The following is a 22,133-nucleotide window of genomic DNA, read 5'->3' on the forward strand; positions in this document are numbered from 1 at the left end:
AATTTGGTGGGAAGAAAAAAAGAAAGGCAGACCCAGAGGATTGGCCTGCCAGAAAATGCTCAATATTTAGTTTTCAAAAACAAATAAAATAAAATAATTAAGGATACCATTTCACAACACAATGGAAGTCCCACGAACTGATAGTGGTGAGCATGTTTAAAATTTTGGGTTGTCAATAATGTGTTATGTGGACATATTTTACCTGTTAATTTATTTTATATATGTACCTACTACGTAAACAATGTATAATTTTACTAAGCAGATTTGACTTTGCTATTTTCCACTGTGATTTTAGTGGTGAGCAATTATCACAAATTTATATATAAGCTTACCTGGGCCAGCTCTTTCAAGAAGAAGAAACCTTTTAATTTATTATCAACAAACTGATGCTCTTTGCTTCATATATTTCACTCATTTTTAAAAACATAATGTCATCTCCAGAAGTACTAGCTGGACTCAAAATTTGAGTTAAAGATTGCATCAGACAAGACAGAAATTTTAAGGTATAGTTCCCTCTCTAGATTGGAAATTCTTGTTTTTGCTTTAAGATAGTCTTGGCTAGATTGTGTAGCAATTGAAATTCTATGACAATGGTTATTTTTCATTTACGGGGGTTGAAAAGTGGCTTTTTTTAAATTTTATCCATAAATTGCTAATGTAGTGTTGAGTGCTTAATACTTGCATCTTGGAAAACATTAAAACTTTTTTCAGGAAACTAAGTCAAAAGATAAAAAAACATATCCTCAAAAATGTTCTCCGTCCTACCAAGTGAAAATGATGATTCGAGGCAAGTGCACATATAGCCATTCTCAAGGATGTTATCTAGAGATTAGCCAATACTTTTTTTTTCCTGAAATTTTAAATTAAAAATCTTTACTTTAGGACAATTCAAGGTATTTTTATTCTAAAAATTTGAACTGAAAAACTGAAATTCACGATGTATTATCTAATTTCTAAATAGCAGCCCTTTAGAGTGGCTACCTAGTGTCATTTCCAAGTTTTTTTTACACCTATAGTATTACCTCTAATCTCTTTCTATATTTCACTTAAACTAAGCTTAGAACTCTTTGTAGTTTATGAAAATGTCCTTTCTTAAGTATTATTTCTTCTTTGTCTATTTTTGCAACACTATCTAGGCGGATGCAGTTTATGTGTTGCAGGTTCAATTAACCTAATATTTCCGACATGAAGCACACATATGTGAAACTTCACTAAAACTTCTAACAAATATTTAACTCTAAACACATAATTTCAAAAGTACAATTAGTTAAATGCTAAGAAAATTAAAGATTAAACTCCGTCGAGTTTAAATCTTGGATCGGCCTGTATACTAACTGCTAGTTTCTTGATTAATCCCAGGGGAAATTTGGAGATTTTGTGACCAAAATGGAAGCAAATGAAGCAAGGGAATCATTTTTCACAACAAAACTATTTGGTCAAGAAACCAAGAGAACATGTGAAAGAATTTGGAGATGCTTAAAAAAAGATAAAGTCACTAGCATTGGCATATATGGAGTTAAAGGGGTTGGAAAAACAACCTTAGCCAAGCTAATAAATCATCTTCTCCAACAAAAAACTCAATCCCAAGTTATTTGGATAAATATTTCTCAAGAATTCAGCATCAAGGAATTGCAAAATGATATTGCTGCAGCCATTGGATTGGATCTTTTAGAGGAAGAAGATGAAGAGAAGAGGGCGATCGCGTTACACGAATCATTCAAAGGGAAAAAGGATTTTGTTCTAATTTTGGATGATGCATTAGAAGATATACCTTTAAAGATGTTAGGGAATCCTTTAAAAGTTGAAGGGGGAAGGTTGATAGTAACAAGTTGTTTGCTCGAAACGTGTCGAAAAATGGGATGTCAAAGGAAATTTGGAGTGAAAAAACTAGAAGAAGAGGAATCTTGGAGCTTGTTTATAGAAAAACTTGGAAATGAGAAAGTAGTAATTCCTCAAGAAGTAGAAGAAATGGCTAAGTTTGTGGTAAATAATTGTGGTGGCCTTCCACTTAGGATAATTACAATAGCTAAAAGCCTAAAAGGGTTAGAATTGGATGGTCTTAATAAGTGGAAAAAGGCCCTGGAAAATATTATTCAAGAATCTTTTAAAGGGGAAAACAATGATGTTATACAAATGTTGCTGTATAGTTTTAATTGTTTGAAGGAGCAAAACTTACAACAATGTTTCTTGTATTGTTGTTTGTATCCAGAAGATGAGAAAATTCCAAAGGATCAATTGATAAGTAGATTCATTTTAGAGGGGCTAATCGATACAAAGGAGACTCGCGAGGCAGAGTTTGAGCAGGGATATGAGATATTAAGCAGATTGGAAAGTGTTTGTTTGTTGGAAAGTGCCATAGACAGCAAAGGTAATCAATGTGTGAAAATGCATAATTTGATTAGAGACATGGCAATGAGGATCACTTATGAAAATCCTATGTTTATGGTAAAAGCCGGAGTTCAACTCAATGATGCACCAAAGGAACATGAATGGCTGGAAAATTTGGACAAGGTATTGTTAAAACTTTATTTACTTGACATTATATATAAAGAGATAATAATTGTATGTTATTTGTTATAATTAAAAGGTTTTGCCTAAATCAAAAGTTATTTGCTAAGGTTTAAAGTAAATCGGCCTAAGACATCTCATAAACTATGATCTTTTGTGTACATGTACACTGATGTTATTTCTAATATAATAATGAACTTATGAATAAGTTCATAAGATTATCTTAATAAATAATCTTATTAAATCGGCCATGATGTTTAGTAAGCGGTGTCAATATTTTAAGAAGTGAACTTATGAATAAGTTACTGTAACAAGATTATCTTAATAAATCACATTTAAATGTATTAACACAATTATCTTCGACGAGCTTTCTTTTTCTTGAAATGTTTTCATGATAGTCGCACTTTTCGTTTAGCTGAATATACCATTTTCTTATTGCATGATAGTTGTTTGGATGATATATTCATATTGGTAATATTTACTCAGATAAAACATTAGGAAATCTAACTCAATTCTTTCGCTTAGTCTTTCAACAGGATGCTATTGTTCTGATTTATGGAAATCTCTCTCAAATTAAGTAAACTTTGACAGCTTAAACTTTCTTTCAAAAACTTGAAATATATAGGAGAATATTTTATTAATTTTTACTGAATTACAAATTAAGTAGAATTTCGATTAGATATTTAAACTCTACAAAATATATAAACTTATAAAGTGCTACTCATATTTCTTAGTCTTGGAATTTCGTTGAATTGTCTTCTCTAGGTTTAGCGTTCTTAAGGTTCTTTTTTCAAAAAAATAAAAAATAAAAAAAAATATATATATATATATATATATATATATATATATATATATATATATATATATATATATATATATATATATATATAAAAAGATGAAGCCAGTTTGCAAAATATTCTTGTTTAAACTTTTTTCTTGGAATTCCGCTGCATTTTGTTGGCTGGTTAGTGTTCTTAAATTGATTATTATTAGTTATGAGGAGAAAACAAAAATGCTAGCAAGAGGATTTGAACTTGGGACCTTTTTCACATGACATGGAGCACTGCCGGACGGCTGAGCTAAATATGCTTTGTGTGGCAAGCGGTGTCATCCAAATATATTTACCTATTATATTTTCCTTTAATCATTTTCTACACATATAATTTAGAAAATTCTTTTAGCGAAGCGGTGTCACCAACGATAAGAATGAAGAATTTTATTAATACTCCTGATTCAGGTGCCCTTTTGCATTTAGGTCATCGAAAATTTTGTTCCTAACAGGTATCTCTAATGAGGAACAAGATAGCTGAAATTCCAGCAGGAACATCAGCTAAGTGTCCTAAGCTAACAACCTTAATGTTGCAGCAGAATTATCACTTATGGAAAATTCCAGATTCTTTTTTCGAGCACATGAAGGCGTTACGTGTTCTTGATATAAGTCACACTTGCATTGAGAAGTTACCTGATTCTGTATCCGACTTGGAGAACCTCACTGCTCTTTTACTTGCATTTTGTTGGAACCTAAGGTCAATTCCAACTTTGGAAAAACTCAAGGCGTTGCAGGAATTGGATTTGAGTGGCACCGCGATTCAAACTATGCCTGAAGCCCTTGAGACTATGTTGAACCTCAAATCCCTGAATTTGCATGCAATGCGTTGGCTCGAGAAAATACCAATAGGGATATTGTCCCAAATCTCCTCTCTCAAACGGTTAGTGTTATCGCATCATACAGACGTAGAAGGGGAGGAACTAGAGGAGCTAAAAGAGTTGGAAGAATTTCAAGGTAGGTTCTGTAATGTTCAAGACTTCAACCAATTCATTAAAGCTCAAGAAAATGAGGGATGCCTTAGGTTTTATAGAATTTTAGTAGGTCAATATGATGGCTTGGGACCAATGACACAAATCCAATTCAATCATAACAGGTTTTCCGATAAATTAGTCAAGTGTTACGGACTTGGGAAAGAAGATGAAGTGTTATTGCTTCCACAGGACATCGAGCACCTGAAAATTGAGAGCTGCAATAACTTCAGTGGCTGTCTTTCAGATTGTTTGCCGCGTCTTTATGATTCTAAAGATTTAAAGTACTTCAAAGTACGTTGGTGCAACAAACTAGAGTATCTTATGAGGATAGAAGAGGGACAAGAATCCGTCTTATTTCATTCTCTCGAGCATCTTGATCTCCTCGAGTTGCATAGTTTCATTGGCATTTTTGATGAATGGGAAACAAGTTTAAGAGATTCTATTTCACTAACTGGTATCTTTTCTTGCCTTAGAATGATACGAATCGAGAGATGTCACAGTATTAAGAAGCTATTTCCAATTGGTTTATGCTCAAACATGCAAAATCTTGAGAGAATATATGTACTCTCTTGTAGTCAAATAGAGGAAATAATTGCAGACGAAAATGATGGAATCATCGTCCTTCCTAAATTGACAAGAATATACTTATGGTCTTTGCCTGAATTGAAAAGCATATGCAATGGAAAAATGGAGTGCAACTCAATCAAGAAAGTGTCAATAAAGGAATGTGATAAGTTAAGGAAATTGCCTTTCTTTTTTTCCCCTGAAGAGGAAGATGAGAAATTTACCATTCCTTCAACTCTTAGAGAGATAGCTATACATTCAAGTGATAAAGAATGGTGGGAATCATTGGATTGGGATAGTCCAAACACTAGAAATGAGCTTCAGCACTTTGTTAACTATTGGTAAGAATTGTGTTCTTGATTGAAGTTAAGGTATTCAGACAACTCAATAAAAGGGCAGCCCGGTGCACTAAGCTCCTGCTCTGCGCGGGGTTCGGGAAAGAGCTGGGCAACAAGGGTCTATTGTACGCAGTCTTATCCTATATTTCTGCAAGAGACTATTTTCACGGCTCAAACGCGTGACCACCTGATCACATGACATAAATTTTACCAGTTACGCCAAGACTCCCCTTCAGAAAACCCAATAAGTTATGTAATAGTTTTTATGCCTATGACTCCAAATGTTTTTGTTTTGGTTTTTTCCTTTAGTCAGCTTCTATAGTTGAAGCTGAATTCTTGGTGGTGTAATTCATGTTGCAATGTCTTTTTTTTTTTTTTTTTTTTGTTAATTCCTGCTGATGTATGTTTCATCAGCAGGAATTCTCTCTGTCACCCGACTTCTTAATATGTTTAAGAAGCGATCGTTTGCCCAAGTCACTTTCATATACATGTAATCATATCTTGTATCAAATACTACGAAATGCGTACCTAAAATAATAAACTTTCAACTGCATATATATTCTAAAAATAAATCCTTGCTGTCAAATATGTTTCTACTGCAATACTCAATTTCTGAAAGTAAAGTAAAAATAAAAATCAAACCATCAAAGCACTTGGAATACAAAATGGCAAAGGAAAAGCATACACATTGATCAGATCCAAAGTATCGTCATCTATTTTTTCCTGTGGTCCTAAAATATTTAAAATTATTACTATTTTAAAGATAAAAATAGGGCTAACAACAAAGGAAAAGCTGCATGCGGCCGTGAAGCAACGAGTTAGTATGCTTTTGTGAAGAAATGAAATGTCATATATGCTCAACACTTCAAAAGAATTACTATCGTGAGACAATATGTGTGAAAAGTAGAAATCTGAACAACACATATGACACTAGAAAATTATAATTAAAAAAAAGATGTTAATTATAACTTCTGTTAGCTTCTTTTTAAGTACAAGTACTAAATTAATCGCCCATTCTATATTGGAAATAGTGCCTAAGCTTTGGGAGACGGCTAATCATTACATTAAATTGAGAATATCATCATTATGAAAGCAAAATTTGAAGCTTTCCTATCTCCTTTGTTTATCTACCCATTTTGCTTTTTGTACATTTTGACGAAATTCCTTATGTTTCTGTTATTAGGCTGAATTTTTTTTCTGCTTTTCACATGAACATAGTTTTTAGAAAAAAGACTTTATTTTTACAAAAATAACCACAAGAAGTTAAGCAACTTTCGTTAATTATGATTTGTCACCGTTGGATAAACCCTTTTATTTAATGAGCTTTTTTGCGAAGCCATAGCTCGTATACTTGTAGCAATAACTTTAGATCACAATAGCTATTTTATTATCAAATCCGGTACCGGTAAAATATTTCTATCTTAATAAATTTTTGTTCCAAGCCTTCGTAATACTGCTAATGGTAAAAAAAGCTTGTAGAAACTCATAATCGCCTATCATATCGACAAGTAGTGTTTCACATTACGGATTCTTAGAAGTGTGTGACTGATTCCTGGCTCGGAAAGTGCATTACGGATTCTTAGAGTGGAGCTTGTGCTCCACTCATGATCTTCGAGTGTGAAGACTTGATTGTCCACGACTTGATTATTCACGTCATGTAAATCAGATTTAGCTTACTGGAGGTGTAGCAGATTGTTTAGTAATTCTTCCTGATGTTGCACGTGAGCAAAAAAAATTATATTGTGCAGGACATTCTGCAGAGATTCGGTGTTCCTAGCTTGTTTCTGCAAAGATTTGGTGTTGTCCATGGGCATTGTCTGCCATAAACTCAAGGTTGATATTGATTTGAGACCCAAGAAAAAGAGCAAAAAACCGCGGCGCAGTTTTCAGATTTAAACTGCTTGATCCATCTTTGATCTTAGCACAGTAATCTTAAAAGGCAGTAGATATCGCGATGCCAAGTGTTGCGGAAGTCAAATGTATATAGTGTGAATGAGTCACAATTACTATACCAAAAATTATGACAGCCATCAAATCATAAATAAGACAATAAAGCAACAATAAAAGGAACATCATAATTTACGAGGTTCGGCCAATTTAGCCACTTCCTCGGACACAACCAATATTTTATTCCACTCCAAAATACAAGTGAAATAATACTAAAGAAAGAAGATAGTATGAATTTTCTTCACCGTGACTCCACCTTCTTCTATGATTTCTCGTACGAAATGATACCGAACATCAATGTGCTTCGTCCTTGCATAATAAACTTGGTTCTTCGCTAATTGAATAGCACTTTGACTATCATAAAAAAATGTGATACTTTTTTGTTCAACACCAAGCTCTTTTAGCAACCCTTAAAGCCAAATTGCCTCCTTCATAGCCTCTGTAATAGCCATGTACTCTGCCTCTGTTGTAGACAAAGCAACTGTTGACTGCAAAGTGGACTTCCAACTAACTGGTGCCTTTGCAAAAGTAAACACATAACCAGTAGTTGATCTTCGTTTGTCCAGATCACCTGCAAAATCTGAGTCATAATATCCAACTATAGACTGATTGCCTTCCTGCTCAAAAACTAACCCAACATCTACAGTATTATGAATATACCGTAGAATCCACTTTACAGTTTGCCAATGCTCCTTTCCTGGATTATGCATATATCTGCTAATAACTCCAACAGCTTGTGAAATGTCAGGTCTCGTACAGACCATTGCATACATCAAGCTACCAACATCATTTGCGTATGATACCTTTGACATATACTCTTGTTCAGCTTCATCTTTTGGCGACATAGTAGTACTTAACTTAAAATGGGGAGCAAGTGGAGTACTAACTGGCTTAGTCTTTTCATCTATGCCAAAATGTTGTAGTACTCTTTTCAAATATTCTTTCTGAGATAAACAGAGTTTCTTTGAACGTCTATCTCTTATTATCTTCATGCCAAGAATTTTCTTTGCCTCACCCAGATCCTTCATCTCGAACTCCTTCTTCAGTTGAATCTTCAACTTATCAATTTCTTCCGAATTCTTGGAAGCTATCAACACATCATCAACATATAGGAGAAGATATATAAAGGAACCATCTTTAAGCTTGCGCAAATACACACAATGATTGTACTTGCTTCTCTTGTACCCTTGCCGCAACATAAACTTGTCAAATCATTTGTACCATTGTCTAGAAGATTGTTTCAATTCGTAGAACGATTTTTCAAGTTTGCACACCATATTTTCCTTTCCAGCAACTTTGAATCCTTCTGGCTGAGTCATGTAGATTTTCTCCTCCAAGTTTCCATTAAAAATGCAGTTTTTACATCCATCTGAACTAGTTCCAAATCCAACTGTGCTACCAAAGCCGACATAATTCTAATGGAGGAATGTTTTATAACTGGAGAAAATACTTCATTGTAATCAATTCCCTCCTTTTGAGAATATACTTTGGCCACCAATCTTGCTTTGTAGCGAACGTCTTTTTGGTTAGGAAATCCTTCTTTCTTTGCAAATACCCATTTGCACCCAATTGCTTTCTTTCCCTTCGGGAGATTGGCCAATCTCCATGTATGATTCTGATGAAAGGACTATATTTCATCATTCATGGCAATCCTCCACTTATCTTCTTCTGAACTTTGGACTGCGTCTTTATAAGTGGTAGGAACATCATCAGCTACAATTGAGGCGGCACAAGCAACCTTCTCTATAAGACGAACAGGTTTTGTTATTGTTGTTTTTGGCCTGCTAGTTGCAATTAATTCAAGTTGTTGTTGAGGTTCCTGAGTTGGAATCTCTCTCTCTCTCTACTGGCTCTTCTTCTATAGGATAATCTTCATTTGTTTCCTCCGCTGCTTCTTGTGTAGGAAAAATAAATTTTTCCTCAAACTCCACCTGCTTAGAAGCACCCTCATTTTGTTTGGTATCTTCTGTTACCTTATTTACCATAACAGATTTATCAAAGGTAATATCCCTGTTGAATATTACTTTCTTTGTCATAGGACACCATCAGCAATATCCTTTGACTCCAGAAGTAATCCCCATGAAAATAGTCTTCTTTGCCCTTGGATCCAATTTTGACTCTGTCACATGATAATATGCAGTTAAGCCAAACACGTGCAAAGAGTCATAATCTACAGCAGGTTTTCCATACCATTTTTCAAATGGTGTCTTGCCATCAATAGAAGCAGATGGTAAACGATTAATGAGGTGGCATGCATATGTAACTGCCTCAGCCCAAAATTCTTTGCCCAAGCCAGCATTGGACAACATACATCGTACCTTCTCCAGCAAGGTCCGGTTCATACATTCTGTCACTCCATTCTGTTATGGTGTATGTCTAACAGTGAAGTGTCGGACGATGCCATCATTTTCAAAGACCTTATTAAAATGATCATTTTTGTATTCACCTCCATTGTGTGTGCGAATACACTTGATCCTCCTGCCTGTTTGATTCTCCACCATCATTTTCCATTTGAGAAAAATTCTCAACACTTCATCTTTGCTCTTCATTGTATACACTCACACTCTTCGGAAAAAATCATCAACAAAGGTTACAAAATAGTGCTTCCCACCCAATGAAGGTGTTTTGGAAGGACCCCAAACATTAGAGTGTACATAATCCAAAATACATTTAGTATTATGGATCACTGTACTAAATTTAACCCTTGTTTGTTTCCCTTTGACACAATACTCGCAAAAATCCAAGTTGCAAGCCTTTACTCCTTTTAACAATCCTTGATCTGATAAAGTTTTCAAGGATTTTCCTCCAACATGTCCCAAGCGCATGTGCCATAGCCTGGTTGCTTCTGCCTATTTTTCGTCACTGGATGTTACTGTTGTTGTCCAAATAACTGTACTACCGCGATAACGGTACATGTTATTGTTCTTACTATTGACCTTCATTACCACTAGTGCGCTGGAGCATACTCTCATCACTCCATTTTCTTTAATGATTTTGAACCCTTTTGATTCTAGGGCTCCCACAGAGATGAGATTTCTCTTCAAACATGGTACATATCGAACATATGTTAATATTCTCATCATTCCATCATGGTTCTTTAATCGTATTGAACCAATGCCATATGAGGTAAGAGGGATGTCATCCACTGTGTGGACGACTCCATATTCTCCTTCTTGAAAATCAACAAACCAGTCCCTATTGGAACACATATGATAGCTACAAGCCGAGTCCACCAACCATATGTATGATAATGTTGATGGCTCTGTTGTAACTAATGAGAAGTCTGAATCATTACCATCAGCTACATTTGAATCCATAATGGCCTTTTCATTGTTATGTTTGGCCTTATTCTTCAACTTCGGACACTTTTTCTTCTAATGCCCCTTTTCTCGGCAAAAGGCACATTCATCTTTGCTGGGTGTAGATCTTGACTTGGATCTTCCTTTCTTTGTCCTCGTTTGATTTTGAGGACGACCACTCACAACCAGTGCTTCTCCTTCTCCACCCTTCTGTTTTTCACCCTTTCTTTGTTCATAGTTGTACAAAGCCGAACAAACTTCTCTGAGAGAAATTTCGTCATTTCCATGGAGTAGAGTAGTTTCAAAGTGCTCGTACTCATCAGGAAGTGACCCCAACAACATCAAGGTCAAGTCACCATCATCAAAAGTTGCATCCATATTTTGCAAATATGTGACCAACTTATTGAAACTAGTGATATGTTCATTCATCGTGGTACCAAGAACATAGGTGAAGCGAAACAGTCTCTTCTTCATGTACAATTTATTTTGACTATTTTTCTTCAAAAATTTATCCTCCAGTGCTTTCCATAATTTACTTGCAGAAGTTTCCTTTGTGTATGGATATTTCTGCTCTCTAGCAAGGTAGGATCGAATGGTACCGCAAGCAACACGATTGATAATTCTCCAATCTTCTTCTCCAATAACATCTGGTCTCTTTTCTTCAATAGCAAGATCTAGCCCTTGTTGAAAAAGGACATCTAGAACCTCGCCTTGCCACATCCCAAAATGTCCTGACCCGTCAAAAATTTCTACCGCAAATTTCATATTTGACACAATTCTTGTCATAAGCGAAGATGCTAATGATGACGTAATGTTGACACTTGATGTATATTCTTCTTATTTATTGTCTCCCATCTTTGATACAAATATTATTTAATAGCTGATGACACAAATCAAGATTTAATAGCTGATGACACAAATCAAGATTATTTCCTTTCTGGTGTGGAAGATCTGACTAAGCTGCAACCACAGAGCATACTCAGACAGAACCTTGACTCAATTACCAAGATAAATCTTTTCTGATGTGGAAGATCAGACTATGCTGCAACCACAGAGCATACTTAGACAGTACCTTGGCTCTGATACCAATTGTTGCGGAAGCCAAATGTATATAGTGTGAATAAGTCACAACTACTATATCAAAAATTATGACAGCCACCAAATAATAAATAAGACAATAAAGCAACAATAAAAGGAACACCAGAATTTACGAGGTTCGGCCAATTTAGCCTACTTCCTCGGACACAACCAATACTTTATTCCACTCCAAAATACAAGTAAAATAATACTAAAGAGAGAAGATACAAATGCCTTAAGAAGATAAGAAGGCAAATAAGAGGTGTGTTTAAATCCTAAATATTAGGCCTTCTTTTATAGGGTAAAGTACCAACCAAAATTGGCACTTCACCGATGTGGGACTTTGGCACTCAACACCAAGAACCTTTCATGAATATCTTTGGAAATCAAAACTCTTATTCACTCTGCCTATTTACCTTATAAGTCCACATTGTTGCATATTTGGCAGGTTTGCTCTTACCACTTCCTCTCAATGGGGAGCAATGGTGACTAAGTTAAATGTCCCAGCTGATTGGAAAGGTCTGTCTCTTATTCTTTTCTCTTGCGCCTGGGGACGTGCACGAGCATTTAAGTCCAAGATTGACCTATTTTTTCCCTCTCTTCAATTGCAGAGTGGCAGATTTATCTATTACTCTTGGCATCGGCTGTCTTATTTTACGTATTCTTTGAGAATTCTGATTCTTTCTGGAACTTTCCTGATCCATCTTCAAGACCAAAGATTGATATTGTCCATACAGATCCAACATCTGATGACTGGAGTAGCTTTGGACCTGTAGATTTGTAAGTTATTATAGCCTTGTCTAGAATTAAGGATGGCCAACCTGAAGAAAGATTGTGAAATAAGTCTCTACTTTTTAAGGCATTTTATATCAGATTGCAGAGTTAGATTTATATCAGATTTGGCCTGAGGTATGTGTATATGTGGTATTAGTGGGTATCCGGATTTTGTGTATGGACAAGGTCTGAGATCTTGCACGGGATGATGTTGGGGCTTACAGTGTTTTGTGTCATTAATGGATCTGCATTTCAGCATCAAGGGGAGTTAGAGGAACAAATTTGGATTCACAGAAGGTCTTTTCAGCGTAGGTACCGTGGTTGCGGTAGGACGGGGTGTTTCATAGGAAATGCAGTGGTTTATAAGCTTCTGGGCTACGTGGTTCGTGTTAGGATCGTATGTATTTGCGACTTTGATTAGGGTTATTGCATATCGACTGTCCGAAGAAATGGGTCAGCTCCGTGGTGTTGGGTCAGCATAGCGATGAAGTAATTGGTCCTTTGAATAGGAATTCTCTACTGGCATTTGAGGCACCACTCTCGGATTGGACGGTTTGTGTGACTCATTTGAGTTGGGGAGGTGCAGTCTTGATGGTTTAGTTGTGTACGGGTGGATCTCGGAGGGTTCTCGGTGGTTTGGCAATGGATTGAGTTGGTTGTCTTCTATGGGCGTAAGGAATATGTGGTACATTGCGGTTTCTCCTAGATCAGTATTTGAAATTAATAGAGGGTGGCATTGTTGGCCATCATATGTGAAGAGTGTGCATTTTTGGAAAGGACCTCGAGTTTTGGTTTGCGGGTGCGTGGCTAGTAGCATGGTGATTACTGGGGTTTGAGGCTTTCGAGGTTCATGTGTTGTTACGTAGCCAGAATCCTATATGGGTGCTTCAGCAGAATGATCGGGTATGAATGATATATCAGCCATTCGATTTGCGTAGTTGAGTTGGGTATGAAAATTTTGGTATTCCGGAGGTTGGGGCTAGATGCCCTCATATATGGACTATTTCCGTTTGCGGATTGTGAAGAAATGTTGAGAATGAGATAATTAATAGCATGTGTTATCAATAGGTTGTTGTGGATCTTTTGAAGAATATCTATCTAATTGGGAAGGATCAGGATTCGGTTGTGAGCTATTTGGAGGATCAACGAGAATATGTGTTTTGTATCAGGTCAAATTTGTGTGCTCCTGTGAGATTGTCATTTTGGTCACGTTCTCAGGTAGAATGGACATTATTTGTGCCTCTGGCCTACGTTATATGCTACTCTTTTATGTTGTGGTGAGCTGTGAGGTTGTACGATTAATCCCCACGCATGTTCTAATTTTGTTCAGGCCTTATGGCGATGCGGGTGAGATAGCCCTCGTGATGTTGATTTGCTCAGTGCACCTTATATATACTTGCTTCTCTCTTATTTTATTACTTCTATTCATTGTTCCCACAATTTTACTTGTGCTCTCTGCTGTGCTTGATATCAGTGTTCATATATTCAGTGAACCTGAGCATTTTGGCTTGATGAGTATTTGGGAGCGGGCTACACGCCGCAGGATGTTATGTGGGATACTCTTTCCTTGTGTTTATTAGTGTTGTGCCTTCCCTCTGTGGGACGATTTGATGAAAAATCTATACTTTTGTTGTCACACATGTTGTACTTGTTAGATAATTCTTCTACTTTGTTTTTTCTTTATTTGTGTTGCATAATTGAGTTATTGCTGATTTGGTGTGTAGTGTAAGAATCTGTGTGGTTCCATGATGAGTTGTTAGTTGGATTTATTGTATTGGCTGAGATGAGGTTCTTAGACCTAAGATTAGTGTTATGGTATTGGGGGGTTGGGAGTGTTTGGAAGTGAGAGGGTGTTTCTGCTAAGATTTGGGTAATGACCCTTGGCGGGCGAGAGAGCTTCGTGACTTGTTGACTTCATGGGCGGCTATGAGATTCCGCATGTCTATTTATCATGGGTAGTGTTGTGGAAGTCCGGAACAAGATTGTATTCAATGTGAAGTATATTTTCGGCATCCAGGATGTTATTTGAGCAGCTATGGTGGTCAGAGGTTATTGCTTCGAGTATGTGAGTTATGTGGAACATCATATGATTGTATTCTGGATTGGAATTTTTGGCTCGATTCAGCTTGTTCGGGTGTATGTATGAGGAGCTCATGCAGTGGTTTGATGGCCTTGGAACGACTCCGGGCACGTTCGAGGACGAACGTATGTTTAAGTGGAGGAGGATATAACGATCCAACTGGTCGTTTTGAGCAATTTCGTATGGTTCGGCAGTTTGAGGTCACAAGTAGCTTCATATTATGTGTATCGACCTGCGTGCGTAGTCCGGAAGTGATACCGAAAAGCTTTTATGTGAAAATATGAAAAAATATAGTAATTTCTAGAGTTAAAATTTAGTTTTTAGTTGACTTTGGTCAATATTTTTGGTAAATGGACCCGGATCTATGTTTCGATGACCCCGGCAAGTCCGCGGTAAAATATGAAACTTGGGCGTATGCCCGGAATTGAATTTCGAGGTCCCTAGCTTTATAAAATAATTTCTGAAGAAAATTATTGTGCTGGTTTTTAAAGGAAATAAAGAAATGAATTAGTGTTTGAACTCGTTGGTATCGGGCCCATATTTTGATTCCGGATCCTGGTACAAGTTTGTTATGATATTGAAGTCCTATCTGCGAAATTTGGTGAGAATCGGAATTGATTTGACGTGATTTGGACGTCCAGTTGAAAAGTTAGAAAATCATGAGTTTTGAGGTTAAATTCATAGTTTTTTTTATGTTATTTTGATGATTTGATCGCACGAGCAAGTCCGTATGATGCTTTTAGACTTGCGTGCATGTTTGGTTTGGAGTTCCGAGGGCTTGGGTGAGTTTCGGATAGGTTTAGGCTATATTGCGCTTGTTTTTGGATGTTTCATCGTCGTTTCTTCAAGAAAAAATGATACTACATTAAGCAAATGAGATCCAAATTCAGTTTTTATTGAACCATTAGATCCGTATCAAAATTACGGAGTCACAGGAAAAAAATTCATCAAATTTGGACATCGTATGAGGAAGTTATGCTCATTTTCGTATCGGGAAAAATTGTTGGTTTCTGGTGTGGTCGCAAATGCGAACTTATTCATTGCAATTGCGATGCCCTATTCGGAAATGCAAACTTTTTGTCGCAAATGCGACTTCTGCCAGCCCTGCCTTATTCGCAAATTGTGAGGGTTCGCAATTGCGAACCCTGGGTCGCAAATGCGACAGCTGAGGCCTGTTAAGTGAGGTTTTTGACGGGATTTTCACTCATTTTTCAATTTTCTCAAACCCTAAACCTCCATAGGTGATTTTCTAAAGACCCAAACTTCTCCAAATCATTGGGTAAGTGTCTTTAATCAATTTCCAACTATATTTTGTGATTATATCTTAGATTTAACATCAAATTCATGAGAATCTAAAGGAAAATTTGGGGAAAATTGTGAATTCTTTCAAAAATGTAAAATGATGATTTAAATGACAAAATGATATCAGAATTAGATAATTTTTGTATGGGTGAACTCATAGCGGAATGTGTGTTCAGTTTTTATAAATTTTGTCGGGTTCCAAGGTGCGGGCCCAGGGAGTTGACTTTTGTTGACTTTTTACAAATTGTATAATGTTTGATGTATTCAAGTCGTTTTTGGCTAGATTGAGTCAAGCGTTAATGAATTGGTAAAGGAAAAGCTAAATTGAGTAAATTGGCCGGATTGAGGTAAGTATCTTGCCTAACCTTGTGTGGGGGACTTCCCCCTAGGATTTGAGTCTTCTATGCTAATTGTAGTCCATGCATGCGAGGTGACGAGTGTGTGCTCGAACTTATTTGTGGGAAATTTTGCTTTAGGGTTCTTAGGTCCTTATGTCCATTATGTGGGAAGTATTCTGTTATGATCGAGTTTCCTAATTGCTAAAATTACCCTTATATGCTCCATGTGATGTTGTTAGCATTCCTCTAACTCTACTTGTTACTTGACCCTTATTTGCCTTAATTGAAGTGATTGTCTTCCTTATTGTTTGATACTTTTTGAATGTGAGTTCCTCTATGAATTCGTGCAAATATGTTGTATGTCCAATTGTTGTGGTTACCGTGTAATTATCACGTGCTATTTATGACTTGTTATTTTGTTAAGGTTATTGTGCTTCTTGGTCTTTCCGTGATCCTTATTATGTACTATTTATGCTTCAATTGACGATTATTCATGTTGAACAAGTCTTATGATATTCTCTAGGTAATTTTTCATTGTTGAGTATTGACTCAAGTTGAGATCTATATTACGAAGCTAACTGTTAAAACAAGATTGGTTATTGCTGATTCCCTTACCGAGATGTTATTATTTCTATTACTGATTCCCTTGCTGGGATGTTATTGTTTCTATTGTTGATTCCCTTGCCGGAAAGTTATTGTTTCTGTTGTTTAGGTGAAGAAGAGTGTAAAGCATGAAGGTGATGCAGTGCATGAGATTGTGAGTGAGTGTTAATGCATGAAGGGTGATGACGTGCCGATATTGTGAGTATTAATGCACGAAGGGTGATGCTGTGCCGATATTGTGATTGTTAATGCACGAAGAGTGATGTCGTGCCATATTCTGTGAGAGTAAAAGCATGAAGGATGATGTCGTGCCACATTATTGAGTAAAAGAACGAAAGGTGATGCGTGCCATGATTATGAGAGAGTAAAAGCACGAAGGGTGATGTCGTGCCGTTTCTGTTGATTTCTATGGTGAGGACGAGAGTAAAAGCACGAAGGGTGATGTCGTGCGCTTGTTACTGTTTTACTATTTCTATTGGTTTCAAAGTTGATAATTACCTTGCTTCTCTACTTATTTACTGTATTTGAGGTTCCCCTCTATATTTTGCTCCCATGTCGTTGAGTTATTAGTAATATCGTGATTTAAAATAAAGGAATTTATACTACGTTGCCTTGCATGATCTCTTTTCAATTTGAACTCTCCGTAATTATATATATATATATATATATATATTTCAATACTTCAAATTTCAAAAATTGTTACCTTTATTATTCATTTAGTTTCTCAATTAAATCTTCTTTAACCGTCTGAGGTGTATTTTACTTAAACGGGGGTTTTTACTAAGTCGTAATTTATTAAATCTCATGTTAAAGGTAATACTTTATTTGATGTTGCATTTTATTTGAAAAGGGTACTTTCTTTACTCAAATGATTTCTAAAATCAACTTTATCTTCTCACTGTTTTTCTTAATTGGTCTAGAAATTATAATTTACTTTATGTTATGTAATTGAGAATGTTGTTGTGAAAAGTGAGATGGAAAAATATGTGGGCACAAGATGTCATGTGTGCTGAAGGTTCGAAAGTTATGATTATGATATGAGAAACCGAGGATTGAGTTGGTCGGGATTGTGTATAGACATGATGTGATTGATTGAGTTGACATTGCCTTCTTTATTTGAATACATTCCTACTTGTCTGTGTCCCTATTACGTCAGTGTTGATCTACTTGGTTATTTGATTTACTTGATTATCGTTTGTTACTATACGTGCTCTCCCTTTGTTTTCTCAATTGTTGTATTTTGATTTCTCTCTGTCGTTGATATTACTTTGTTACCTTTGTCCTGATATTTTATTATCATATCCTATTCGTTTCATTTGACTAGTAGGTGTCTTGACTGTTCCTCGTCACTACCCCGCCGAAGTTAGTCTTGATACTTACTGGGCACCGTTGTGGTGTGCTCATACTATACTTCTGTACATTTTTTTTTGTACGGATTCAGGTATTGATTGATAGTAGCTGTACGGATTGTCGCGGTGGAGACTCAAGGTAACCAGTTGCTGCGTTCGCAGGCCTCGGGGTCACCTTCGTTTATTATTTACGTTCCATTGATTCCATCTCGTTCTGGAACAGTGTTGTATTTATTTTGTATTACTACTCTTAGAAAGGCTTGTGACTTGTACCACCGGTTTTGGGAATTGTGATTTATTTAGAGTTATTTAATTTGAAGTTAGTAAATGTTAATGTTATTTCAGTTAATGTTAGGCTTACCTAGTTTAGAGACTAGGTGTCATCACGATTCCTTCGGAGGGATTTTGAGTCGTGACAAAAATAAGATATAAAATTAAAATTATAAAAATATTAATATAAAAATTAATTATATACACAATATATGATAAATTAAAAGTTCAAAAAAATAAAAGATGAATAAAATAATAATAAATCAAATTTGGTGTTGACGATTTGGTGTGACACTATTCACACACTAAAATGGTGCAAATTTTGGTGTTTTATTGGAGCAAAAAAACACCAAATTTTACATCAAATTTAGATTTGGTGCAAATAATAGTGCACGATGGGAGATGCCCTCAAAACTCTTATTCTATTTGCCTACTACATATCTTTTAAGTCTACATTGGCGCACATTTGGCAGTGTTGCTCTTACCACTTCCTCTCAATGGGGAGCAATGGTGACAAAGTTAAATGTCCGGTGGTTGGAAAGGTCTATCTCTTTTTCTTTTCTCTTGCGTCGGGGGACGTGCACGAGCATTTAAGTCCAATATTGACCTGTTTTTTCCCTCTCTTCAATTGCACAGTGGCAGATTTATCTATTACTCTTGGCATTATTTTTGGCATCAGCTGTTTTATTTTACGTGTTCTTCGAGAATTCTGATTCTTTCTGGAACTTTTCCGATCCATCTTCAAGACCAAAGATTGAGATTGTCCATACAGATCCAACATCTGATGACTAGAGTAACTTGATATTGCGCTTGGGCCGCAAGGGGCCTCTTCCGGAGTCTGTACACCTCCAGTGAGTACGGGTACCCAGTGTGAGACGTGATATAGCCCGAGGGGCTGATGTTGTTCTGTGTTATTGCCTGAGGGGCTGATAGGAGTGATTGTGAGATAGCCCGAGGGGCTGATTCTGTTGGTATTGTACCTGAGGGGTTGATTTTATGTATCTATCTTTCTCCATGTTTTTCATTCACTCGTTTAAACTGCTACAAGATGTTTTAAAAAGGCTTTTACTGAATTAAGGTGTTTCTACGAGCTTTTACTATGTTATTGCATTACTCCGATCTTATACTGCCTCGTTGTAGCATTTTGCTGTGTTTTACATGTTTTCTTATTGCTCAGCTGTCTTTACTTTTATTACTCACTGAGTTGGCGTACTCACATTACTCCCTGCACCCTATGTGTTGATTCAGGAGCCTCGGGTCACGCTAGCGAGAGCTGATTGCTTCCAGCAGGTTGTTCGGAGTTCACTAGGTAGCTGCTCGACGTTTCCAGCCCAATGCTTCTCCCTCATATCTTTACTTTCCTTTGTACTAGCTCTGTAATAGACTGTGTAGTCCTTTTTCCTACTCTTAGTTGGATATTTAAATGCTCATGACTGGTGACACCCCGATGTCGGGCTGTGTTTGTTTCCGCAGTTGTTCTATTTCACTCTATTTTAGGATTTACCACTTATTTATGTAATTATGAATTATTATAACTGTTAATTGGTTTGGGAGTTTGTGTTGGCTAGCCTTGTTTCACGAGAGGCGCCATTACGATCGGGTCCGGTTTGGGTTCGTGACACTCGGTAAGAAGTGTATTAGTCGTTTCCGTAAGAAATATTAGTGATGGTTTATTTTATAAATTGATAATTACTGTAAGTAGAAGTGTAATAATGGTATTCTTAAGTAACGTTAACGATTAGTAAACTAGTGGTATCCTTATATAAGTAACGTTAGTGATTGATTAGCCGATACATTGATAATTATACACTAAATGGAAGTGTATTAATGATATTTGTGAGAAATGTTTGTGATTGTTTATCTTTAATTTGATAATTAAAGTAAGTGGAGGTTTATTAGTGGTATCGTTAAGTAATATTAGTGGTATCTTGAAGTAACACTAGTGATTCATTAGCCTATACATTGATAATTATACTAATTAAGTATGTATTAGTATAGTCTTAAAAACTATTACTGATTCATTAGCTTATGCATTAAGAATTACACTAAGTAGGAGTGTATTAGTAATATCAGTCAGAAATGTTAGCGATTCATTAGCTTATAAATTGATAATTACATAAAGCAGATGCAAATTAGTGGTATGCTTAAGTAATATTAATGATTGATTAGCCTATCTATTAGTAATTACACCTATTAACTGAAAGTTTATCAATAGTAGTCTTAAGAACTATTACTAGTTGATTAGCTTATACCTGAGAATTACACTAAGCGGAAGTGTATTATCGATATATTTTTGTGTGTGTGTTTTAAAATTACTTTTATATGGACACTATGTCTTATATCTATGTATGTATGTGTGTATATATATATGTACATAATATTTAATTGATTTAATATCCTAAATTTTAATATTCAATATTTCTTCTAGATGTATGTATACTTTATCTGTTGTACATTAAGTTCATATATCCATAACGTTAGAGCAAATGAAGAGCCACTGTGTCAATATATTAGTTATGTAATTTAATGAGGAGCCAAAGATCTACAGTATTAAAGAGATCAAATTTGGTTCCTATATAGTGCTCCAACTTATATAACGCAGCCTGGAATACTAAATGTCTATATCTTCCTGATATAGATACAGAAGGCACACCAATGACTAGGTTATCAATCTTGCTATTGTAGTTCTGGCCTTATTCTGGCATGCTAAGCTAGATTATTAGGAGTATACAATATTTTCTTTTAATAATGTGAAGGAAAGCCTGGAAGTTGGTCCAGCTTACATTCAAAATACCTCTTTCTTTCCTAAAGTTACTCTGCCACGTTTGCTGTTACCTTGATTTAATTTTGCAGTACTTCTATTCATGTATCAGCTATTACGTGGACTCAAATATGTACACTCAGCAAATGTCTTAAGCCAAGCAATTTGCTCCTAAAAAATTGCGACCTCAAGATTGGAGAATTCGGATTGGCGAGTTATTATTATACCCTTGTCTCGAATTAAGGATGGCCAACCTGAAGAAAGATTGTGAAACAAGTCTCTACTTTTTAAGGCATTTTTTAATATGTATACCTTCTAATTGATGATGTTAAAGTTTGAGGCTAATATTGCCTTTTTGAATGATAATTTTTTTTAAAGATTTATTTGATCTTAGAAGAAAGAATTGTTGCAGCATACTATAGGTTGTTTTAGCGTGACAAGTTTAAAAAATCCATTTTAAACTTATTTTTGTGCTATGAACTGAGAATCTTCAAAAATTCCTACCCCATTGGTGATTTCTTCAGAATGTTAATCTTCACACCATGAACTTAAGGTTATTAGTATATGGACAACTATATATCTCTCGAGCACAGGTTTAGGTTAGGCCTCAATATGATATTAAAATGAAACATCTAACAACGCCAAGAAATGTTGGTTAATATGCTTTACTCATTTTTTAAGTCTTACGTAAATGAAATAATACCAAAAACATTAGCAACGACGGTACGATTTAAACAATCGTTACAGTATCGCCAGCAAGTATAATGAATTAAATAGTGCAAATGAGCAAAGAAAATGTCAGAAAAAAATTGAGAAGAATAAAGATTACTCGAAATGATCTTCATCATTCAAAAAAATATCTTTCAAATTATTAAATCCTTTTCGATTTTTACAAATGTTACAACTTCACGATAATTTTGTCCTAGGCTTATCATTAGGTTACATGCTTCGGATACCTAGCATATGCTACGTGAGCCATATCCGCAAGTAGCAATTGCTGCATAGAATGTGGTGGGCGATGCAATATTACCAAGTCTTCATTTTGCGTCCTTCCCAACTTCGCCAAATGATCAGCACAATTATTTCCTTGTCTCATAGTATGGATTAGAGTAATTCCAAGTTT

At 35.8% G+C, this 22,133-nt stretch overlaps 1 protein-coding gene across 1 annotated transcript; it reads left to right on the forward strand.

Annotated features, from left to right (window-relative positions):
- The first annotated feature begins 1,386 nt into the window (after positions 1-1,386).
- Positions 1,387-19,041, forward strand: LOC107803563 (putative disease resistance protein At4g27220). Its single transcript, XM_075224118.1, has 9 exons — positions 1,387-2,511; positions 3,790-5,213; positions 11,982-12,052; positions 12,145-12,305; positions 12,407-12,442; positions 12,564-12,704; positions 13,376-13,525; positions 18,723-18,791; positions 18,886-19,041. The coding sequence occupies exons 1-9, from the start codon at positions 1,387-1,389 to the stop codon at positions 19,039-19,041; spliced, it is 3,333 nt and encodes a 1,110-aa protein (XP_075080219.1).
- The last annotated feature ends 3,092 nt before the right edge of the window (positions 19,042-22,133 follow it).

This window comes from Nicotiana tabacum, chromosome 11, assembly GCF_000715075.1.
Source record: "Nicotiana tabacum cultivar K326 chromosome 11, ASM71507v2, whole genome shotgun sequence".
NCBI lineage: Eukaryota > Viridiplantae > Streptophyta > Magnoliopsida > Solanales > Solanaceae > Nicotiana > Nicotiana tabacum.